This window comes from Bidens hawaiensis, unplaced genomic scaffold (genome assembly GCF_021521415.1).
Source record: "Bidens hawaiensis isolate Kalapana, Puna unplaced genomic scaffold, B.hawaiensis_p1.1 tig00004876_1, whole genome shotgun sequence".
NCBI lineage: Eukaryota > Viridiplantae > Streptophyta > Magnoliopsida > Asterales > Asteraceae > Bidens > Bidens hawaiensis.
The window spans coordinates 340878-367435 of record NW_027491308.1 but is presented as its reverse complement, the minus strand read 5'-3'; the positions used below and the strand labels follow the sequence as shown (position 1 = coordinate 367435).

General features: G+C 34.6%; 1 protein-coding gene across 1 annotated transcript; it reads right to left on the bottom strand.

Moving 5' to 3' along the window:
• Positions 1-890: 890 nt before the first annotated feature.
• LOC143628338 (RNA polymerase sigma factor sigC-like) lies at positions 891-7313 on the bottom strand. Its single transcript, XM_077097958.1, has 7 exons — positions 7190-7313; positions 6412-6560; positions 5380-5856; positions 4431-4661; positions 4205-4345; positions 3921-4110; positions 891-1174 (listed from the first exon to the last, which is right to left on the bottom strand). The coding sequence occupies exons 1-7, from the start codon at positions 7287-7289 to the stop codon at positions 891-893; spliced, it is 1572 nt and encodes a 523-aa protein (XP_076954073.1). The 5' UTR covers positions 7290-7313.
• Positions 7314-26558: the final 19245 nt, after the last annotated feature.

Here is a 26558-nt window from a genome sequence, read left to right as displayed (position 1 = left end):
GTATCATTCAACGTACATGGGATAAAAGCATGAAGAACGAAGACCCAAGGGAAAAGGGGAAGGAACTAAAAGATATTAAACAATAGATAGAATATAGAAAAACCTTTCATGTTGTAGTATGGACCTTTACTCTCTTTATATAGAGAGAAAAGATTATTGGAGTAGATATACGAAACACATATATTACAACATTCATGATTTGGTCATTCTTAGAGCATAAATCGAATCATTTCTATAGAATCATTGAGGGTTCCATAATTACCTAAACTGTGAAAATACATTTATGATTATTAATTTGCTGTTGCTTTAAACTTTTAGATTGTTAGACTTTGGAAAGCTAGATTGTTATCGACACAATGTTTGATTAAATAGAGTAGACATTTAAATCTTATTTTTTTTGGTGTATATCCATGTTGTTTTCAACTGTTAGCTCATTCACCGTCTCACATTTCAAAACCTGCAAAATTATAAGAACTTAGTAACTCACTTATGCATTATAAAAATGAACTAAATTAAAGTATTAAAGCTAAAAAAACTCCATTGATAAATAAAAAATATCATTAGCAAAAATAAAATAACAAAATTATTAAAAACAAAAACTTGACAAAACCCGCGTGACACACGTGCTAAAATAGTAGTATATAGTTACATGACGGTGGTGTGGAGGGCACACATAGCCTAACAAACAATAGTTGACATTTTTGTTTTTGTCTAACTGGTTAAAAAGAGTCTCACTTATATATTTCAGGTGAAAAAGAAAAGGCATTAACCAAACCCCCCCCCCCTCCCCCCCTTCTAATATTGTAGAAAAAAAATATAAATAAATTTATTACGTAAATATTACAATTTATACAAAAAAAACATCCAAAAGCGGATTATCATTCATATACTTATATACACAAATACTGTCTAAAACTTTGCAAGGTTTCTTCATCATCAACTTTTAGTTTTGTTAACGCGCGCCTTTCTATTCGGCGAATCCATTCTTTGCTTACACCATAAAACCCCCCGATTTCCTCAAGTGTCTTCCTTTGATACCCTTTGAGCCCGAATCTTAAAGTCAACACTTTCCTTTCACGCGCATCCAGATATTCCATTCGGTTATACATCTCATTGATCATATGCTCTTTCATAAGAGCTTCTTCAGGAGTTATCATTGTTGGATCAGGTGTACCTTCCTACACAATAATTCAAAAACAAAACATAAACACCCCAGATCATATGAGTATCATTCAAAACATGTTCATGAGCTCGTTATTTGTTGAAAACAAATGTGTTAACTAATGGGATCAAGTAAGAAACACAACTATTGATGGGCAGGTGGCCTTCAAGGGGTTAAAGGTAGAACCCGGTGGAAGCTGAATTTGAACATGAAACCTCTGCTAGAGGGAATCAAACACTTACCATCACACCACCCCCTAAAGGTTTAAGGAGTTGAAACCTACTAGGGCACATGATTATCATAAACAGGCTACCCACAAATTATTCATTTTTAGTAGATTATGGGGTCTTGAACTCGTATTAAATCGGTTGTTAATGTTTGGATAAACACATTCTATTTCAGAATTTAAATAGTATGTTTCATGTCAGCTGCAACACTTCTTAATCCCATTTTTATTAAAAATAAAGAACAAAAAAAGGGAAAAAGAAAAAAGATGTTCGTTTATATTGAGAGTCATGGTGTATCTTTTACTTTTTGTAAATTTTTTCTCTGGATGGTGTAAACGAGTCAAGCCGCTCGTCAGCTATTCAAGATTAGAATCAAGCCCAACTTAAACGAGCTCAAGCCTAAAAATAAGCTTGTTTAATAAACGAGCCTCGAGCTTCCCTTTTCGAGCTTGAGCTAGGCCATGAGCCTATACAAACCTATTATTTATATTATTCTATAATATATATATATATATATATATAAAATCATTCTTACTATATAAAAAATAATGATAAAATTAACTAAATAATATATATTATGTAAGAAACTAAAATTATATATATAAATAATTATAAATGTATATAAATTAATTAATAAGTGATAAAAGAGCCGAGCTTGAGTTTGAAAACTACTCACGAGCTGACTCGAGCTTTAGAATTTAAATAGTATGTTTCATGTCAGCTGCAACACTTCTTAATCCCATTTTTGTTAAAAATAAAGAACAAAAAAAGGGAAAAAGAAAAAAGATGTTCGTTTATATTGAGAGTCATGGTGTATCTTTTACTTTTTGTATTTTTTTTCTCTGGGTGGTGTAAACGAGTCAAGCCGCTCATCAGCTATTCAAGATTAGAATCAAGCCCAACTTAAACGAGCTCAAGCCTAAAAATAAGCTTGTTTAATAAACGAGCCTCGAGCTTCCCTTTTCGAGCTTGAGCTAGGCCATGAGCCTATACAAACCAATTATTTATATTATTCTATAATATATATATATATATATATATCATAGTTATCAAATGCGCTAGGCGCACTCAAGGCGCATAGGCCTTGCCTGGGGCCTAGGCGCAAAAAAAGCGAGGGCCCAAGAAAAAAAAAGCGCACAATGAAAAATAAATACAAAATATATTTATGTATTCCAAAACTTGAATCACATAGTTTCAATGCCAAAAAAGTTATCCAATATCAAAGGTTCAAAAACTTTAAAATTATCCAATACCAAAAGCTAAACTTTATAGCATCAACAGCCAACAAATATTTGCAGTCACCAACTAATTGAAGTCAGCTCTACACATTTAAGATTAAATCAGACTACTAATTATGCTCTGCAATTTCTAAAACAAAAAATAATATTCTAGATTAAAAAGTCCACCTTTAAATTTTAGTTTTAAAGTTTAAATCATATAATGAGAATTTAGCAAAAGCAAATTAAACTAAAAGAAACATCAACCAGAATTGTCAATGATCATATAGGAAGATTGGATTAAATTAAGTAAATTTGACTTTATTTTAGGTAGCTTTGTTAAAGATAAATCAAAAGAAATCATAAAATATTAAAAAAAAAAATCACAAAAACGGAAATTGCTCCCAAAATTGCGTCTTCCATATATAAAAGCGCTAAATCAACGCCTCGCCTAAAAATAGCGCCTAGGCGCATCAGGCGGCCGCTTTTAATAACTATGATATATATATATATATATTTATAATCATTATTACTATATAAAAATAATGATAAAATTAACTAAATAATATATATTATGTTAGAAACTAAAATTATATATAAAAATAATTATAAATGTATATAAATTAATTAATAAGTGATTAAAGAGCTGAGCTTGAGTTTGAAAACTACTCACGAGCTGACTCAAGCTTTAGAATTTAAATAGTATGTTTCATGTCAGCTACAACACTTCTTAATCCATTTTTATTAAAAATAAAGAACAAAAAAAGGGAAAAAGAAAAAAGATGTTCGTTTATATTGAGAGTCATGGTGTATCTTTTACTTTTTGTAAACTTTTTCTCTGGGTGGTGTAAACGAGTCAAGCCGCTCGTCAGCTGTTCAAGATTAGAATCAAGCCCAACTTAAACGAGCTCAAGCCTAAAAATAAGCTTGTTCAATAAACGAGCCTCGAGCTTCCCTTTTCGAGCTTGAGCTAGGCCATGAGCCTATACAAACCTATTATTTATATTATTCTATAATATATATATATATATAATCATTATTATTATATAAAAGATAATGATAAAATTAACTAAATAATGTATATTATGTTAGAAACTAAAATTATATATAAAAATAATTATAAATGTATATAAATTAATTAATAAGTGATAAAAGAGCCGAGCTTGAGTTTGAAAACTACTCACGAGCTGACTCGAGCTTTAGAAATAGAGATCGAAACGAGCCTACCTCAGGCTTAAGCTCTTGTAAGTTAAATGAGCTCGAGTTGGGCTTGTTTACAACCCTAGTTTTTTCTATTGTATGAACTTAGGAAACATACCCAATACTTTGCATTCGTCTGGTTAATGGAACCGACAACTCGAAGGCATCTGGCAGCCGATTTAATTTTAGCCAATGAAAGACCGCTAAATTTAGCAATCTCACAATCATCCGGGCATCTTCCATCACCTTTATCTAATGCTTTTCGGGCTTTTTGTATCTTACTTATAGCCTTGCTCAATGTAAGCTACAAAAATTCATAAACAAATCAAAAAATAAAATAAAATCATCATGCCAAACAAAAACAAAATAAGTCACTCGTGAAAAAGTAAAATACATACAGGAATTCGTATCTCTCTAGAATGCCGGGATAGCAACATTAGCAATGATTTCTTGATCCAATATTGAACATAAGTTGAAAACTTGTACCCTCTGTTTTGGTCAAACCTTTCTGCACCTTGTAGAACACCAACGTTTCCCGCCTGTAAATGGGTCAAAATGAAGCGGGTCAAACATATTAAAACAAATAAAAATGTTGAAATTTATAAATTTTAATTGAGGCTAAACCTGGATTAAGTCTTTGAAGGCGATTCCTTGACTGTTGTAGTTCTTTGCAAGGTATATAACTAATGATCTGGTGCTTCTTAAAAGTTCATCTCTGCAACGCCAACCGAATTGCAAGTTTTCAAGCAAGACTTGCTTGTCTACTCCAGCAGCTGCAGCCCAACTGCTAAAACTAACCATGGGGCCCATTTCTTCTTCTAGCATCATCCTTATTCTCTCCAAGTTGGCAACCATCTACATAAGAGGCAAATTACATGAGGAATGAATCAACTCAAAGATTTTGGAATTTGGAATATGAAATTTAATGGCACCTGGGGGTGGGTGTTGTGTTGTATGTGTGTGTGTGGGGGGGGGCTCTTTTTTTTCTTATAAAATATTGCAACTGTACTCACAGTTAGCCTTGTAAACGAACTACAAGAACACGAACGGGACATGTTTGTGTTTGTTCGTTTAACTCTAACCAAACAAACGATCGAACGCGAACAATTAAACAAATGAGGTATTTGCATTGTCTTTTATTGTGTTCATTCTGTTTACATTGTTAAAAATATTGCAACTTGTAGTCACAATTAGGCTTGTAAACGAATTGAAAGAACATGAACGGGGCATGTTTGTGTTTGTTTGTTTAACTTTAACCGAACATGAACAATTAAACGAATGAGGTTTTTTAGTTCATGTTTGTTCGTTAAGAAATGAGCATGTTCATTTTTGTTTAGGTTTGTTCGTTAACAATATAAACAAACGGTTCACACACGTAAACGAACGAATATAGATGAGAGAACATAACTAAGCTAAAACTAGTTAAAAGTAATGTGAATAACAATGTGTTGGGCCTAAAAAGTTATAAAACTATACTAAGTTGTAATGGGCCAAAAAATTCTAACTGGATATATTAACGAACGCCAACAAACGTAAACTAACAAACATAAATGAACGAAAGAAGGTACGAAACCTTAACCCCTCGTGATAGTTCGGCCTCATTCCTAGTAATCTTAACTCTTCCACTTTTCGAATTCGACAATCTTCTAGAAGAAACGGTGAGCCGTCTAGAACTCTTATGGTTGACCGCCTGTGAGTGAAACTCCACTGTACAACCTTCATTGACTTTCTTTGACACCCGTTCTCTTTTTGACTTTCTTTCAACCTTTCTTGTAGAACGCACAATCGGCTTGATGATTTCTTCATTTACAGGGTAATTTGACAACGGGTATTTATTAATTTCAGAAAAAGACGTTTGCAGACACTTCAAAGCTCCAATCTTTTCTAACTGAACCAGTATATCTTGTTCTAATGTCACTACATCTGAGTCAGCAAATGTATCCTCCAACACAACAAGATTTTCCAAAAGTAATCTATATTGTGATATCTTTTTGGCTTGTAAGCTTGTAAGGAATGTTAATGTATCGTCTCGTAACAATTTCTTGACACTCTAATCAAAATCATAAAGTCAGTATCAAGACATTAACATGTTCATTTGACATTTGAGGTCAAACACACTAAAGTCCACTTCATAAATCAATATGACATTTGTTTGATAACATGACAAATACTAAACTTCAAGGTTACTTACCTATAGTCCTATACACAAATTTTGGTGTCAATTAATTTCCAAATGAGTAACAATTTAGACTTTAAGGAGTAATATGTTTGACCTCAAAATCAAGATTTTTCACTTATACTTAAGGGTGTGCACGGTTCGGTTTGGGTTGGTTTTCGGTTAAAACCGACCCAAAAACCGAAACTTTGGTTTTTGAGTTTTTGAATATTTGAAAACCGTTCGGTTTCGGTTTTTTGGTTTTTGTTATATGTAAAACCAAAACCGAACCATACGTTCGGTGTTACAAAAAAATAAAACCAAACTGTTTTTCGGTTCGGTTTTTCTGGTTTGGTTTTTCGGTTTCATGTCGGTTTTCAGTTTCATGCACACCCCTATAGTTATGCTCATCTTATGAATCAATGCCATTATAAAACGTGAACACAAAACCTTAAAATTGTCGGTTTCCGAGTAATCGATGTCCAATACTCGGGAAGTCGAGGAACACATATTCGCACTCATATGATCATTGTAACAAGAATCTCCTTCCATTGGTAGAGAAACCCTAGCCATATCATAATTGACAACCTTGCTTTTAACTGTCACACAAATTCAAATAAATTAAATGAAATTTAACAAAATATTTCAGTGTAAATCATAAAACTAAACCCAATTTACTCAATATAGCTTCAATTTCAAACCGTACGAACAGAGCATCATATTTAGGGCACAGAGATTACAAATCAAAATACCAATTTCAACCCAATTTAATCACAATCCTTGACTGAAAGATGAAATGAATGATCTGGGTATTAGGAATTAGAGTGTAAATCATCAAATTAAACCTATTAATCATCAATTTCAAATCGTACGAACAGAGCATCATATTTAGGGCACAGAAATTGGTAATCAAAATCCCAATTTCGACCCAATAACCTAAATCGTTGATTGCAAGATGAAATTAATGATTCGGGCATCATAGAATTAAACCAATTAACTTCAATTTCAAAACTTAAGAACAGAGCATCAGATTTAGGGCACAAAAATTACTGATCAAAATCCCAATTTCCACCCGAATCATTGATTGCAAGATAAAAATAATGATTGGGTTATTAGCAATTGCAGTGTTAATCATCAATTGAGCTTCAATTTCAGATAGTGAGAACAGAGTATCATGTTTAGGACACAGAAAGAAGAAACAAATTAAACCAATTGGAGTGATACTTACAGGATGCATGTGTGGATGAAGGTAAAGATGATGAATTGGGAGACAGAGGAGGTTGGACAGAGAGACCCCATTTCAAATTCAGCCTGAAACCAACACCCATAAAAGATGATGATGATGATGATGATGAAAAACAGATTGAGTTGGTTTTGTGTTAAGTTTTGGGTGGCAGTGGCATGAGCTCTAGGCCACTGGTTCCACATCTCTATTTCATGCATTAAAAGGCTTCTATTCATTTTCATCGGAATTTTTGAAGAAAATATCTTGGGTAATTTGTAAAATGTGATTGTGAATTAGAAGTTGTACTTTGTGCTTATAAATTATTTATAAGTGAGGAGATTTTATAAAAGGGTAATGAGAAAAAGACTAAGGTTGTGTTTGTATTTGTTTAAAAGGTTTATAATGGGTTTGCGTTTACGGTCGCGCAGACATAAGCCTATGAAGATTGTTTGTTTAAAAAAAAAGATTTGAAAAACGTCTTAAAAATAAAGTTAATGGGTATGTTTGGCAAAACTAGCTGGTGGCTGGAAGCTGGAGGTTGGTGCCTGGTACCTGGTAGCTGGAATCTAGTAGCTGTAACTTTTTAGATATATTTAGGTGTTTGGCAGAGTAACTGGAGATTTTAATAAAACTAGTTGGTCGCCCGCGCAGTGCGGCTGAGTGCGCGTGCAACCTGACATCAACCGCATAATCAGTGTCAGTATGTGATTCACTTGATAATAGTGCATACATAACCCGAATGCAGACGCTTAATTCGTGCAAAGGCTAGCGTGTAACCGATGACAAAATCAAGAAACAAAACTGAAATATACAGTAATTTCAAATAGATAATTTTTTAAACCAACCTTTTTTTATCTGAAACCCTTTCCGACCTGGCACCGTTTTAATCTAAAACATGTTATGACCTGGCTCCTTTCGACTCAAAACCGTACCGACACGAATCGAACTAAAGTAACACTTTTTGTGTCGACTCGTTCCGACCCTAATTTGGTCTTACACATGACCCGAGCTCGTCTGACTCGACTTGTTGTCAATCATAACCAGTAATTACGTAGTATACTAAGTTTTTAAAGTTAAAAAACTATAGCAATACGATACTCAAATTAAAAAGAATAAAATACTCTTTTTTATGATGTAATTTGTTAAAAAAAATATTAACGTGTGAAAACATTATATTCTTTTAAAAAGAGATGGGGGTAGTTAGTTTTGAATAAGGTTAAAATATGTAAGTATTATAAAAATTAACAAAAGTTGATAAAAGTTCAAGTACCAAACTTGTAAATTCAATTGTAAAAGCTTCTATTTTTTCTCAAACGCTATTAGTAGCGTTTAAACATGGAGTTTTTTCTCCAAAGTTAAAAACTTGAAGCTTCTTCTACCAACAAAGCTTTTTATTGAATATAAGTTTTATCTTAAAAGCTTGAAGCTAAAACTCCTAAAAGCTCCTAAAATCTCTTTGCCAAACATACCCAATAATATCCAACTTCTTCAAACACATACATTCTTTTTTAAAATATTAAAATACTTTAATATCTATAATATATATAAAAGAGAACCCAAAATCCTATGTGTCGCGATGTGGTCGCTCCCCCTTTTTATGAAAGCACTAGATTTCTTGATTTTTAAATGGTGGTCTCTCATTGATTTAACCCAAATTTATGGGTATGCGTCTTACCAAAACCAGATAGCTCTTAAACGGGTTATAACATCTCATTAAATTAAAAATTAATCTTTCCAGTTATTTGATATGAAAATCCTATATCATAGGGATATACTAAAATTTAATATCCGATTTAAAAAGAAAAAGATATTATTTAAAATTAATAAACAATTTTATAGTGAAAAACATAAGCGGGTCATGGGTCATCAAATCCGGATAGCTTTTAAACGGGCTATAACATATAATTTATTTATGAACCCTTTCATTATCAAACCTTAAGTATATTATTAACTTTCTTACAATAAAGAAAATTAAAATCCAAAAAATAAATATAAAAAAACGAAAAATGTAAAACAACCATTCTCTCAAGCCACCAGATTACTTTATTTGTAAATGAAGGCTTCTCACGCATTTGACACGAATTCACGGGTAAAGATCTCACCAAACACAGATAGCTCTTAAACGGGTTATAACATCTCATTATATTAAAAAATAATCTCATCAAATATTTGATATGAAAATCCTATAAAATAGGAATATATTAAAAATTAATATCCTATTTTATTTTAAAAAAAGATATTATTTATAACTAAGAAACAATTTTATAATAAAGAAAATAAACGGATAATGGGTATCACCAAACCCAGATAGCTTTTAAACCGGATTATAACATATCATTTATTTGTGAAACCATTTCATTTCAAACCTCAAGTATATTAATTATTAACTTTCTTACAATAGATAAAATTAAAATTCAAATATAAATATATAAATATTAAAAATGAATAATGTAAAACAACTCCCGTAATACGAAGGATAAAATCTAGTATATAATAATTCGTTACGTGTTGATTGCTTATTTATCTTACTAGTTTATTTATCTGTCTTCACATCCAAAAATAGTAAAAAAAATGCAATAACAATAAAAATACATGAGAATTAGATTATAGTAAACTTTTTTTTCACCTACATGTCCTTGAAAATGTATTTTCGTCTACCGTAATAGGTGATACAAAAATCAACTACCAGTATAAATCTTTTGTAAAAAAATGTTTTTTTATCTATGAGGATTGCTTCATTTACACTACTTTCTCGGATTTAAAATACAAGAAAAAGAGATGATAAGATTGAATATGGGAGGAAAGAAAAAGAAATTATATATTTAAAAGACATTCTCGAGTTAAAATAAAAGAATAGAAAATAAAGTGTTAATTACATTCTTAAGTTAGATAGGAAGGAAAAGAATTGTAACTTTACAATCATGTCCTTATTATTGAGTTAGTTAATAAGGAAAAGATAGGGTAAATTAGTGATATTGTACATAACTATAAATTTTCCTTCAGAATTAGACCATATTTGGCTGGAAAGTTTTGAAAGAAAAAAGCCCCAACTTTTTTTTCATTCTCTTTCGTTTCTTTTAATGAAAAAACTTAAGAATGAAAAAAAAAGAAAAATTTTCTTATCTTTTATTTTCCAACTCCTTAAATAAAAAATTCAAAAATATAGTGTAGCACTACATAAGAATGCTAGAGAAAATGAAGTGAATTGAGTATATATAGTATGGTGGGGATGTGTATATAGTATGGTGGGGATGTGTGATCCGGTAATGTTGGGTATAACTGTTGATCGTCTCTTTGAGCATTTTGTGTCATTACCATCGTCAAAAAAATTGATCCGGGCACCTCGATGCATCTGGAGATTCTTTCGTAATTTGATATTTAATATATGGTTTGGACCAATTCTTGGAAGATTCACCACGATTCTTGTTCAAGTAAACACGTAACAAATCTTGGGTACACTAAAATTTGCAAATTGCAAGTTGAAGTGGTGATAGCATGTGCTGAAGAGTTCCATAAAATATAACTTAAAAAGTTAATATTAAAGTGTTTTACGAGGTCATGCATCAAACATTGCACCTTAACAGAAGTTTAATCAAAGACAACAGTCTTTTAAGAAAAAAAAAACGTGATTTGTGATCAAAATTTAAGTGGGATTGAAGAAGCATGCTTGTATACTTGATGTATGAAAAATGCACTTCATATGCAATTTCCCATCAAATTTGAACGATTTCACGTTAGGGTAAGAAAGCATACCTCTTTCGTCATGTAAATGCATAGAAGAGTTGATTCGTGACAAAAGAAAACATGATACACAATAATGCTTTTAAAAGTGAATGCAATGAACGAACTTTTTCTATAAGAATGTCAACTTTCATTTTTTTTTTCCAATTTCATTATTTTCTATATATTAACACGTGGGTGTATGATCTATTCATGCATTTTTAGTTAGCCCATGCTTTAATAAACTTGTTTTTGGTTTATATTTGTATTGAGATATTAGAAGTGTTTGATCCACCAAATTGTGTTCATGGTTGTGTATCAGCATCGATAGAAGCCCCTCATATTCATCAAGGAAAAACCTAAGCAATGCGGCAACCGTCCATGACAAATGTTACCTTTAGACCCCTCATTATGGGGCGCCCAAAGGGGCTTAGTGGGGCGCGAAAGCCCCTCCACACCGCCAAGGGGCACGGTAGGATGGGGCGCGGTAGGCTTGGGCGCGGAGAGGGGGATTAAGTGGGCCCCACCCCAACGGCTCTTTGACCTTTAAAAAAAAATAATAATAAATAAATTTAACCATTTTCTCTATAAATTCAAACAATTTTTCATTTTTTACTCAAACTCTCATTTTCACATCAACATTTTACTCTAAAACTTTTAAACTTTCATAACCATGAATCTGAGCTCGAACCCACACCCAAACCCGAGCACAAGCTCGAGCTTAAACTCGAACCCAAACCCAAACCCAAACCCGTGGGATCCGAGTCGCATGTGGGGGGCTAGTTTGCTCGCAAATAACGTCGACCCTACTAACCCTTTCTATGCAAACCAACAACGACCCGTGAACCCATGCAATCGTTTATCCCTAATGTGTTCTTTCGACCGTCAATGTCGTATATGTCTTCGCAAGTACTCGAAACCCAAATACCCGAAACCCAAGTACCCGAAATGCAAGTTCGTCATAAAAAAAGAAGTCATAAAAAAAGAATTCGGTTGAGGATCAAACAACTATCGAAAAGGCCGAAAGACAAAAGCGGGAAAAGCGGGTGAGAAATTGCCATTAGGTCGTGCGTGGATCGACTCTTCCAAAGACTCAATTCAAGGTAAACTGTAAAAATATTTTTATGTTTTCCATGTTTTGTTTTTTTACTAATACTAAGCTTTTATATGTATTGAAGGTGACAGTAAACATGCCCTCGAGTTTTGGGACGAAACAAGCACTAAGTTCTTTGCTACAATGGGTCGAGGTGCCTACCGCGAGAATGATTTCATCTACAACAAATGGAAGGCAATACACATAAAAATAACCAACTTCACCAGCATTCGCATCTGCGTTAACAACAATAGAATAAGCGGCATGAACAATGCCAATGTGATGGAGGCTTGCTTAAAACAATACAAGGCCCTTTATCATGGAGATTTCAATATGATGGAAATTTGGAGACAATGCAGAAGCTCACCAAAGTGGCATCTGGTCCCGACATCATCACCGCGACCGTCCAAACGGTCAAAGACAACGTCTACTTCGACCAGTCAATCGCCGTCTCAACCCATGTCGGATGGTCGTTGTCAACTTAATCTAAACGAGTTGGATCCCGGATTTATTTTTGATGAATCGGATAAGTTGCCACGTTCGGTAGGAAGAGATAAAGCCAAAGCGGCGGCTAGAGGTGGAGGATCTTAGTCTAGAACAACATCCTCGATAAGTTCCGAAGTGAGCTCGCGTTTTGACAACTTGGAGCTCAAACTAACTGAGATTGCCGATGCTAAGAAACACAAAAAAGATGAACTCACGAGAATGCACAAAGAAAAAAAAGGTGATGCATGCAAAATACAAAGCAATGCATGAAGAAAGAAACAAAGTTCACTTGGAGTGTTACACCCCAACCTACGGCGGAAATGTCGAGCGCGAATTGATTGCTTACAGCTCAAAAGGTACTATCATAAAATAAAAAATATGACAATATCTATTTAATTATTTATTTCAAAAGTTCAGTTCTTGGGTCATATTGTCAACAACAAAGGTATCCATGTCGATCCCACAAAGATTAAAGCTGTCAAGAATTGAAAGACACCGACTTCTCCCAGTGAAGTTCGTTCTTTTCTTAGTTTGGCGGGATATTACCGTCGTTTCATCCAGAATTTTTTGAAAGATTGTGTTGCCCCTCACCGCTCTAACACACAAGGTAAGCCTTATGAGTAGGGGTCAAAGCAAGAAGAAGCTTTTCAAACCCTTAAGGGCATGCTTTGCAATGCTCATATTCTTGCTCTTCCTGAAGGTAATGAAGATTTCATCATTTTCTGTGATGCTTCTAATCAAGGTCTCGGTTGTGTTTTCATGCAAAGACGTAAGGTTATTGCATACGCTTCAAGACAACTCAAGGTACACGAAAAGAATTATATGACGCATGATCTCGAAGTTGGTGCTGCTGTATTTGCCTTGAAAATTTGGAGCCATTATCTCTATGGTACAAAATGTGTAGTGTTTACCGACCATAATAGTCTCCAGCATATCTTTGATAAAAAGAACTCAATATGAGACAACGTCGATGGACCGAGTTGCTTAGCGATTATGATTTCGAAATTCACTACCATCCCGGGAAAGCGAATGTCATGGTCGATGCTCTCAGTCGTAAGAGACAAATCAAATTCTTTCATATTACTTGTGTTCTTATCCAAAGTGATCTTGAAAGGCGTATTCTTGACGCCCAACATGAATCCGTCTCCGAAGCCAACATGTATGACGAGATGTCGTGTGGTGCGGAAGCTCAACTGGAATCTAAACCCAATGGTTTGCTCTATTTTCTTAATCTTTTGTGGATTCCTGGTCGTGATAATCTTCACACATTCATTACAGACGAAGCTCTTAAGTCACGGTATTCTATTCATCCCAGTGCGGATAAAATGTACGCTGATCTTCGTTCCATCTATTGGTGGCCCGGAATGAAGAAAGACATTGCTCTCTATGTTTCGAAATGTCTCACGTGTTCTAAAGTAAAAGCCGAGCATCATCGACCTTTTGGTTTACTCGAACAACCTCCCATTCTCATATGGAAGTGGAAAGATATTGTTATGGATTTTATTACCGAGCTTCCTTCTACCCGAAAGCAACATGATAGTATTTGGGTGATCATTGATCGTTTGACAAAATCTGCTCATTTCATACCCATCAAGGAAACATATTATAGTGGATCAATTGGCGCGAATTTCTGTGGAAAATATTGTTTGTCATCATGGGACTCCTTTAACCATTATCCCTGATAGAGATGGTCGTTTTACTTCTCGTTTTTGGAAGTCACTTTAATCAACTTTGACAACTCGTTTGGATCTCAATACTGCCTATCATCCACATTCCGATGGTCAGTCTGAGCGTACGTTTCAAACTCTAGAAGACATGCTTCGCTCTTGTGTCCTCGATTTTGGGGGTAATTGGGATTCTCATTTACCGCTCATCGAGTTCTCGTATAATAACAGTTTTCATTCTAGCATTGGAATGACACATTTCCAATCCCTTTATGGTCGCAAGTGTCATTCTCCAATTTGTTGGAACAAAGTCGGGGAATCTCAAATTACTGGTCCTGAATTAGTTCAAGAGACGACTGATCGTATTGCTCAAATCCGTCAAAATCTTCTCGCTGCTCGTAGTCGTCAAAAGAGTTATGCGGATAAAATAATGAAACCACTAGAATTCAATGTTAGTGATAGAGTTCTTCTTAAATGTCACACCCCGTTAAGCGATTTACAGAAGCGTAAAACGGTAATGTAACAAACACAACTGGTATCAAATACATTGCTCATAAAGAAACATTATTACCTAATTTACAATATTTTACATTGTTCCAACATCTTTTACAAACTAGGTGATACAATCAAAACTAGTTCTTCAACTACCTCACTTCTAACTCGAATGCTTGTACCATTTACATAACATCGATCATAATCCAAACAGATAGCACATAAGCACTTTACTCCATTTTTCTGAATACTTGAAAGTATGTTAAAAACAGGTCAACTACGAATAGTTGGTGAGTTTCATAAGTTTTAACGAAATCAATTCTACGTACCACACAAGCATAGTTTGTATGTATGCGGGTATTTAAGAAAATGTATTTACGTTTGTATATGTACATCTGTGTCTTTGTATGTAAATATGTATGTGCATAAGTTTATGATAAGAGTTTGAAATTACGATAAAATCGTGACTGTTCATTCGTACTATGTGCCTTCATTTTTCACGTAAAACTAACCACTGTGGCTCCCCTTCCGCCCACAACGGTTCCACTTAAGGTCAACCATTACACAGGATTTATATATGTATATATATATATATAGTATTTTCTATATATATATATATAGTATTTCCTATGCCTATCCATATAGTATGCATACACACACACAAATACATACATATACATGTATAGTATATCTCACGTATCATCAATCACTGTGGCTCCCCTTCCGCCCACAATATGTATAATCACAATATTTTCTTAGCATTCATGTCATAATCAAGTTAGTTTGTTTAGTTGTAGCAGTACTTGGCTCATAGGCCATACTCAACTTTAGTTTATTAAGTTGCAGCAGTACTTGGCTCATAGGCCTTACTCAACTTTGGTTTATTAAGTTGGAGCAGAACTTGGCTCATAGGCCATACTCAACTTTAGTTTAGTAAGTTGTAGCAGTACTTAGCTCATAGGCCATACTTAACTTTGGTTTAGTAAGTTGCAGCAGAACTTGGCTCACAGGCCATACTCAACTTTAGTTTAGTAAGTTGCAATAGAACTTGGCTCATAGGCCATACTCAACTTTAGTCTATTACTATTGTGCCCCCCGCCCACAATAGCCCCATCATCATCACCAACCACGTTATCCCCATGGCCAATACAGACCACGTTGTTTCCCAAATTAGTTATGTTTTAGCATTACATAACGTGTTTGTATAAACATGTTGTCACGTGTAATTTCATTATGTTTTACCATTCGTACTATCTCTGTTTAATATATCAATCAACAATACTAATCACCTTTCATCAGCACGTAGTCAATTATTATGTTTGTAGGGACTTTTCATATATGAATGTTCAGATAATTTATATCCTGAACTGTTTTCAGATAGATAACGTATATAAACATACTTTTCACCCCAAAAGTTCGTAAAATGGTTTAAAGAGTGGGGTCATGAAACTCACGGTTTTGTAGGCACTCAGTGCGATGTCAGCTTGGGGTTCGTTTCCCTTGTTATTTCTTAGTCCATATAGTCAATATTATAATAATATTAATATTTTAATATTGTTATAATATTTATACTAGACTGGGCTGTATATCTAGTCTGGGTATAGCTGTCACGCCCAGAAAGTGTCAGTAGGCTTAGATTGTGATGTTGTTTAATGTCTAATGTTTAAAATCGAACTTGGCTCAGTTTCCCCGTTTCACCAGCTGGGCCAAGTTGCTCGTTTATGGTTTGGAAAACATGTATGGGGATATAAACTTGGGTAAACGTGTTAGTTGATAAAATGATTAAGCTATAAAGAAAGATCACAGTTTAGGGGTCTCGATTCGCTACGGGGCTCATTTCCGTTTATTCAGTTTGGTTTAGAGAAAAACACGCACAATCTATCCAAATTTTCCGGATTTTTCATAAAAAGTTCGTTTTTACTCAACTAATCCGAAAATATGCTTTTTAATCACTCATGATGTTCTGATATTCTAACAGGTTCGTTAATCGCAAACCCGTCGGTTTTTATTAGAATCGAATTTGTTTAATGTTCAAATTAGCACAATTAATGATCCGTTTATTATTAAATTATGAAACTTTAGAAACTTATCAATTAAAATATGTATATTTTTATAAAAATATTTTTGGAATTATTTACTGATTTATTAATTTATAAAAATTAATTTTATATGCTATATTTAGCCCGAAAATCATCCGTTTATACCAAACGATTTCCGAAAAAATCCAACAAAATTCCTGAGTGATCAAAATACCTTTCAAAACAACCTGTAAAATTTCCAGAAGTTAACAAACTTGGAAAATACTCTTTTCGAGCCAAAAACGACTTTGAAAATCCAAATAAGCGGGAATCCACAAATCATAGGTAGGATTTTCCAAATGACCCCAAATTTCATATGTGATCATAATATTACAATTATGAGTTCTCCAAAAAATTTCAAAACTTTTCAAGCATTTTAACTATTTTTCCCTATTAAACGTCCCAATTCGGTAATAAATTCGCCAAATATTCTCGGATGGTCAACCAATTACCAAATTTGGAAAGGGACTCAATCATATTGCCACTGATGTCCCTGAAAAGTGTTATGACCTAAAAATGTGCACATCACAACCTTAACCTAAACATCCCGTAATCGAGCATTTCGGCATTACCTTTGCGGTTTTCGCCCGTTTTCGCTCTGTCAATCCAATTTCCGGGTTTTTGTGCTTCTATATGAGCTAAGTGCAGGTCCTATATCACAAACCAAGCATGTTTCATCAAGATACCAGCCATGAAAGTTTGGGTTTCGGTTACGGTTCTAAACCGAACATTTGAACCGTAAAAACGTCGTTTAAACCCTCTAATCCGTGTTTATGGCCAAAAAAGAGTATGATTCTGATTCTCAACCATGTGTATGATCAAAACATGTTTTATGAACCATTTTTAGGGTTTTTACATGGTTAGGAGTGATTTTTGATAATCAAACTATGTTTGTATGTAATTAACCATGATTAAATAATTTAAAAGGTGAATCAAATAAATAATTTTTATCTTGAAGTTTGAAGGTATGAAGGAGGGCAGAGTTAACTTCCAGAAATTATGAGAAAATTGTGTCCAAAAATATCTTGACATACTAATTTAAAGAAAATAACATAAGGGTTTTGTAAGTCCACTTTGGCGGGCTGGGCTTGTTGGGCCCCCTCAGGGCCCAATTTTAGCCAATTAGTCTCGTTGTGCGTACCCGAACGTGAAATACCAAGTCCAAGTTTATTTTGGGTTTGGTTTTTGGCGAGAAAAATATATCGGGTGCGACAAACAACGCGAAAACGAGTGTTTTTCTGCCAATTTCTTGTAAATTTAGGAAAACATACTATTTGTTTGTAAAAACCAAAAATATTTTCATGGATCGCTTAAAACATCCCAATTAAGTGTTTTGTAGGTCTTTTTCGGCTTAACAGATGATACAATGCTTGATTCGGAACTATCTCTCGCATTTAAGTTTATAGCGGGTATTTAACGAGCATGTTTTCGTGTAACTGGTTTGCTATCAAACTAAGGCCATAATATCAATATGTTGGCTTATATTAAACATAAATCACTTATAGATGGTCCCCCGGGAAATCTGGGTTATAACCAGACCCGTTCGGTTATTCAGTTGTTCGATACGCAATAAGCGGTTAATCGCTTATTCGATAAATAATTACTAAGGCATACTCAATTTTTGTCACGAATGTCACATTAATGTATCTATGTGGAAAGGAGTGGTTAGATTTGGAAAGAAAGGAAATGTAACACCCCGGCTAAAGCGTAAACGCCCGAGTGTGACGTATAGATTGTTCAAAACATATGTGACACTATTAAGTGACAATATTATCATTAATTAATTACTAGTCAAGCACACAAGTTTACAATAAGGAATACAAGGAAAATATAAATGCAAATAACACTTTGCCCATTTGTTTAAGTAACCTAAGTCTAGTGTCTTCTCCGTGTGTCATCTTCTACTAACAGTACTTGTAGCATATATGTAGAATACGGCTAACTAACTTAATAGTTAGTGAGTTCACACAAGTTTTGTATAAGTACATAAAAATCCAGCAATTCCATGAAACTTGTGAAAGTTATAACTACTTCGCATGCAATGTCCTTTCCAGTCGGTAACAACCAACATACTCGGATCGGGGGTCCATTTTCCACTCAAAGCAAAATGGTCCTGAGTGCAAAGGGGGGCATATGATCATACTTATTGAGGCAACCATGAGCTGAGCAAATAATCAAGTAAGCAAGTAAACACACAAGTCCATGATATGAATCTCAGTTTTGTAAACCAATATAATAAACAGTTGGGTTGGATAGGATATATATGCTACCCCCAAAATGTAAAAGGGAAGGGGGTGTGAGAAACTAACCTCGAAATCGAAGATAACTTGAAATATAAACCGAAAGCACAATAACGAAACTGAAGCAACTGAACATCTCGAACTATAAATAAAATAAATACAAAAATTTAAAGACTAGCTAACGGGATAATAAGATTTAATTATTTGTTGGGAACGTGTATTATTTTATTATAACTTTTAGTAGCATTTTATATTATAATATTATATTTAAATTTTAATGGAAAATTAACGACTATAGTTTTAGGAATTTGTAATGATGTTTATTAGTTATAATATGAAAGACACATATTCTAAATGGGAAATTTATCTTGAACAAGTATAACTATGTTAACAAAGAAGAAATATTAACGTTTATATTATTTAAATATTATTTCAACTAATATGAGAATTCTAACGTTATATATTTTTTAATATTATTTAATTAGTGATTTATAATTAATATGGGTCGTTTAATACTTATAGACATTGCAGTTATCGGGTTAGTTTTCACCATGAAAACGATTATGTTAGCGTATAAAGTGTTGACGAAATGATATTTGATAATATGATATTTGTATTTATAACAAACCATAATAAAGAATAAAATAATCAAAGAAAGAAATGAAGAAATGAGAAAGAAAATAGAAGAAGTAAAAGGAATAATGGAAAATATAAAGGAAAATTCCATCCCACATTGGTGGAGGAAAGAAAATGGAAGGCTTTCACCATGGTATAAATAGGATTTCTACTCTTGTCCCACATCGCTAGATTACAAAACTTGTAAGCTCTTTATAAGGAAGGGAGTTCACATGATAATATTCTTATGTGCCAAATCACACCCAGTAGTCCTAGCAGAGGGTGCGAAGCACCCGACGCGCAATGGCTCGAGCGAAGTGCGGTGGGCACAATGTGGCCCTTTGATGGCGTACGCTCGGATCGCCGCAAGCCGCTTAAGGGTCGCCTTAGTGTTTTTGCACCTTCGCGATACACGAAGGAGTATGCTAAAGCTTCTTCGCGATACGCGAAGATGTGACATAAAAGTTAAGCAGTATTGACACGTCACCTGACACGTGTCGAGCCACGTGGCATAGCTAGGGCTGAATCGACAACCCTACTGCAACTTCGCGATACACGAAGATTCCTTCGCGATACGCGAAGATGCTCAAATTCAAGTATAAATAGGGCAGAAATCTGGACTTCACAACTCGTTCAAAAATTTTCTCTCTTCTTAAAAACTGGTATTATACTCGGGTAATTGTAACGGTACCTCTCCGATCGAAAGGAACTTATATCACGAATCCAAAAGCTCTACCTTAACAAGGTATGACATTGTGCCATCGTGTAAAGTTTCATGTCTTGTGATTATCGTTATAATTATGGGTTTATACTAATATAGATACACTACATTGTGCTTAATCTAGGTGCTTAACATCAGAAGGCTTGTTAAATATAAACTTGCAAGGTGAGACATTCGAATTTTTGCATAACTCACATTTGCGTGAGACAATTGATTTTCCAACATTGTCATGATGCTTTTCCAAAACCATCAAACTCATGACGGATAATTTAAATATTTTCAAAGGATTTAAATACATTACAGTGTTAAGTCTCTGTAGACTTACGGGATGGTTACTATTGGTATTGTTGGGTTTTGTATACAAGGCTTGCCTACTGGGCTATTACACGTTACTTATTGGACAAGTGTTAGCCAATAAGTAATATGACCACAATCACAGATATGGTCGAGTGACAAGTACCTTCGGTAATTTGTAAGCAGGCAGATGTAAAAACATCTTAATGCTGTAATTGTAAAATGTGTCATTTATAAATGAATGTACTCACCAGTATTTTTTGCTGATAAAATATTTTTAAACATGTTTCAGGTGACCTGTTAGAGACAAAGGAATGATGCCTGTGGGCTTCCAGCTTAAATAAGTGGCCTGTCACCAGAATAAAGAAACGTGTTTTGTAAATTAGGGTTTATCCCTATAAAACTTATGTTTGTATAAAAATGGGTTATTATCCTAGTTTATGAAATAAGAATTATGGTGTTTTTATAACTCTGATTAATTTTCCTAACTACGGTTCTGATGAAATATTCCGCTGCAAATTATTTTAATAAACATCGATACCACTACTCAACGTTCACAGCTCCCCTCCCGGGGTATAGGGGTCGGGGCTGTGACAGTATTAATAACCAAAAGGAACATTACTAGAAAGATTCCTGTAATCGGAATCCATCTACATAATTCATAAAATAAGTAAATAAATAAAATCTCATGAAACAAAATTTGAAATCGAAATTGAAATGCTCATGAGTAAGCATGATTTTTCGCACCTCAATAATAATCTTGTAAATCGTTGAATAAACATATGAAAAATATATCAATTTTGAAATAAAAACATGGAGTTAAAACAACTTAATATAAGTAGTAACATCGAATTGAAAATCGAGTGTTTATGTACCACCATAACTTTTCGAATTTTCAATTGAATCCATAATAATAAACAAATTATATAAAGAAAACGAATTGAAAATCGACTATTCATGTATCACCATGACTTTTCGTATTTTCAATTCAGAACATAAGAGATAATGAGTATATACCAATAAAGCAAACGAATTTGAAAAATCGATTATTCATGCATCACCATGATCTTTCAAATTTTCAATTATAATAACAAAATTTATAAATAAAGAAAACAGGTTGAAACTTGACAATTCGTGTAATAACACGACTTTTAGAAATTTTTATGAATATATAAACACCGAAAACGAGTTAAAAATCGACTATTCACATAACCCAATGACTTTTCAAAATCGCAATATAAAAAATTAAGTCTTCGAAATCACACGTTGTATGAATTACGTAACTTGTATGTTCCAACAAAAATAGAAATAAAAAAAATGCGTAATCAAATTGAACCGAAAGTTGGGTATTCGTGTTTCACCTCAACTTGACAGACTTGCAGTTAAAACACACAAATCAAAATGCGTAATCAAATCGAACCCAAAGCTGGTTATTTGTTAATCACCACGACTTGTCAGGCTTTTAGTTAAAATACATTGTAAAACATTGAGGGTCGGAGTCGCACGTCGCATGAATCACCATGACTTGTGTGACATCCTTAGGAGTGTAACCATATTCTTTTCACAAAGAGAACATGGTCACGTTTGAAAGCATAAAGTTGCGATTCGTATGGCGTTTGGTGTGGTATGCTCTAGCTTAATAGATTTCATGCCCTTTCCAAACTCTCTTGGTAAGCAACTAGGTCCGCGTCTGATTGGATTTGTACGCATTGCTTATCCTTAGGTTTTAATAACCTTGATATCAAGAGTTCGGAAAACAAACACGTCCCCCTTACAGTTTACTACATACCCGCCACATAGAACCGTCTTTATGAAGAAGAAATATCGGAAAACCGAAATAAAATCGATTGAAAATAATTGAAATTCTTCGTTTTAGGCGTAAGCCTTGGACTTGTGTCTGTGCTTGTGTACATGAGACGTAAACGAATCAGTAGTAGTAAAGTAATATAACATGTGCATTCGAGCAATCACATAGGGCCCACAAAATTTCTAATCATGCTACCCTAAACAAATAAACAAATAAGCTATAACTAACTAGGGCACTACGTCTAGTGTCCTATCTTATAGTCACGGCTCTGATACCAATATGTAACACCCCGGCTAAAGCGGAAACGCCCGAGTATGACGTACAGATTGTTCAAAACACATGTGACACTATTAAGTTACCATATTATCGTTAATTAATTTACTAGTCAAGCACACAAGTTTACAATTAGGAATACAAGGGAAGTATAAATACAAATAACACTTTGCCCATTTGTTTAAGTAACCTAAGTCTAGTGTCTTCTCCGTGTGTCATCTTCTACTAACGGTACATGTAGCACATATATATAAAATACGGTCAACTAACTTAATAGTTGGTGAGTTCACATAAGTTTTGTATAAGTATATGAAAATTCAGCAATTTGTAATAGCCCAGCTACCGCCGTACCATAATATTGTCCGCTTTGGCCTGGACATACCACCATCGCCTCACGGATTTGCTTTTGGTTTCCCAGGTGGAGACTTCCCAGGAGGTCACCCATCCTGATACTACTCCCACCTGAGCACGCTTAATTGTGAAATTCTCCTTTCATCCACTACCATTAAGCACCCAAAACGCGTTATGATGGGAAGGTATCCACCTCCTTATAAGGAAGGCTTAGTTCTCCTCCCCAACCGATGTGGGATGTCACAATGCACCACCAGTCCGACCCTGTCTTTGATACCATCTGTAACAGTCGCTGCCGCACCATAATATTGTCCGCTTTGGCCGGGACGTACCACCATCGCCTCACGGATTTGCTTTTGGTTGCCCAGGTGAAGACTTCCCAGGAGGTCACCCATCCTAATACTACTCTTACCTGAGCACGCTTAACTGTGGAATTCTGCTGTCATCCACTACCATTAAGCGCCCAAAACGCGTTATGATGGGGAAGATATCCACCTCCTTATAAAGAAGGCTTAGTTCTCTTCCCCAACCGATGTGAGATGTCACAATATTGTAGCATATATATATAAAATACGGTTAACTAACGCGTGGGATGTCACATCTGTTGGGGAGGAGAACTAAGCGTTCTTTATAAGGAGGTGGATACATTCCCATCATAACGCGTTTTGGGCGCTTAATGGTAGTGGATGAGAGGAGAATTCACAGTTAAGCGTGCTCAGGTGAGAGTATTATTAGGATGGGTGACCTCCTGGGAAGTATTCACCTGGGCAACCAAAAGCAAATCCGTGAGGGGATGGTGGTACGTCCCGACCAAAGCGGACAATATTATGGTGCGACGGTAGCTGGACTGTTACAGATGGTATCAAAGAGCCAAGGCCGGGCCGGTGGTGCCAGGTCCCGCGAGGACGCTGGACCTCTTAAGGGGGGGTGGATTGTGACATCCCACATCGGTTGGGGAGGAGAACTAAGCCTTCTTTATAAGAAGGTGGATACCTTCCCCATCATAACGCGTTTTGGGCGCTTAATGGTAGTGGATGAGAGGAGAGTTCACAGTTAAGCGTGCTCAGGTGGGAGAATTATCAGGATGGGTGACCTCCTGGGAAGTCTTCACCTGGGCAACCAAAAGCAAATCCGTGAGGCGATGGTGGTACGTCCCGGCCAAAGCGGACAATATTATGGTGCGGTGGTAGCTGGACTATTACAAATGTAACACCCTAGGCAAATCCCACATCAGCTGTGGACAGGAGATATCCTTGGTTTATAAGTAAATTCCACGCCTCTTAAATCACCAACGCGTTTTGAGCTTAATGGTAGTGGACGAGAGGAGAGCTTCATAGTTAAGCGTGCTCAGGTGGGAGTAGTAGCAAGATGGGTGACCTCCTGGGAAGTCTCCACCTGGGCAACCAAAAACAAATCCTTGAGCTCTTCGTGGGCAAAGCGGACAATATTAGTGGTGCGAGGGGCCGGATGTTACATAATTGCATGAAACTTGTGAAAGTTATAACTACTTCGCATGCAATGTCCTTTCCAGTCGGTAACAATCAACGTACTCGGATCGGGGGTCCATTTTTCCACTCATAGCAAAATGGTCTTGAGTGCAACGGGGGGCGTATGATCATACTTATTGAGGCAACCATGAGCTGAGCAAATAATCAAGTAAGCACGTAAACATACAAGTCTATGATATGAATCGCAGTTTTGTAAACGAATATAATAAACAGTTGGGTTGGATAGGATATATACGCTACCCCCAAAATATAAAAGGAGTAAAAAGGGGGCGTGAGAAACTCACCTCGAAATCGAAGATAACTTGAAATATAAACCGAAAGCACAATAACAAAACCGAAACCACTGAACATCTCGAACTATAAATAAAATAAATACCAAAATTTAAAGACCAGCTAACGGGATAATAAGAGTTAATTATTTGTTGGGAACGTGTATTATTTTATTATAACTTTAATTAGCATTTTGTATTATAATATTATATTTAAACTTTAATGGAAAATTAACGAATATAGTTTAATGAATTTGTAATGATGTTTATTAGTTAAAATATGAAAGACACAGACTCTAAATGAGAAATTTATCTTGAACAAATATAACTATGTTAAACAAAGAAGAAATATTAACGTTTATATTATTTAAATATTATTTCAACTAATATGAGAATTCTAACGTTTTATATTTTTAATATTATTCAATTAGTGATTTATTATTAATATCGGTCGTTTAATGCTTATGGACATCACAGTTATCGGGTTAGTTTTTACCATGAAAACACTTGCGTTAGCGTATAAAGTGTTGACGAAATGATATTTAATAATATAATAATCGGGTTTTCATGAGCTTTAACGAAACCAAAAGTCGGTTTTAGGTGAATAGTGATACTATGATTTAAAATAATTTTTTTAAAAATCTTTAATAATTTCATTTGATAAAAAAAAATAATAAAGGAACATGATTAAAAAAAAACAGAAATATACAATCTGGCTTGACCCGGGTTGGAACCGGGTCCTCCAGACCACAGACAATAGAACAAACCAGCTAACCTATATTGACAGTTTTTGCATAGGGTCAAAATAATTTATTTTTATACATATATTGAATGTTCATCTTTTCCATTAGAACCCTAGATTTCAATTCGTCATTTTAGTTTCATGTTTTCTCAAATTATTATAGGGGTTTTGTTTGTCGATTAGAAACTATGCAAAACAGTATAAAATTTACCTCTAGATGTTCTTGATTCACGGTGAACCACGGGTTGACGGAGATACGAACTTGGTTAAAGAAATTCGTGTTACTGAGAGTTTATTAGGTGAAAATAATCATATGAGCGAGTTTAGAAGATGCTTTAGGACCTACTTATACTAGTAATTGGAGCGTAGGCTCGTTAAAGGCGTTAATTGACTTTGGCCGGTTTTCGGCGATGATTACAGGATTAAATTCTGTCCTTGCTAGCTGTTATATCGTAATTATAATGTTGTTTAAAGATTGTTATATTAGTCCACGGCCGTTACACGATTCTATTGAGTCAAAGAGCAAGTCTCGGGGGTGTTTGTGGCTTCGCCAGCGTTGGAATTCCGGTCGCCGGTTTTCTGGCCAGGAAAACGGTTTTGGATGGGGGCTGGGTGATGATGTTATAAAATATTACAGTTTGGCCCCTTCAAGTTTCATATTCTTTTTAAACAGAAATTAAAGTATAGTTATATTAAAAACCTTGAATTTTAAAGTTGTTTTAAATCTGAATTTTGGAATGTATTAAATAGGAATTATATAATTTAAATATTTTCGTATTAAACCCGTATAGTTAGAGGATCGTTTACATAGAAACTTTAAACATTTGAAACGTTGAATCCCGAAGTTTCGATAGTCGATCAAAATGAATAAGAAAATGAACGATCAACGACTTAAATCCTTATGAATATTTTCTTAACGATGAACATTGAATACAAATGAAATGAAACAATGAAACGAGTCGGTTTAATGAATACAACCAACAAAATGACGAATGTTACATAAATTACATGAAACGTAA

Coding starts and splice junctions, on each gene's coding strand:
- LOC143628338 (XM_077097958.1), bottom strand. CDS start 7,289: ATGGGTGTTGGTTTCAGGCTGAATTTGAAATGGGGTCTCTCTGTCCAA. Junction 4,346..4,430: donor CCTTCAAAGACTTAATCCAG/GTTTAGCCTCAA, acceptor ACCCATTTACAG/GCGGGAAACGTTGGTGTTCT. Junction 4,111..4,204: donor CTAGAGAGATACGAATTCCT/GTATGTATTTTA, acceptor GAATTTTTGTAG/CTTACATTGAGCAAGGCTAT.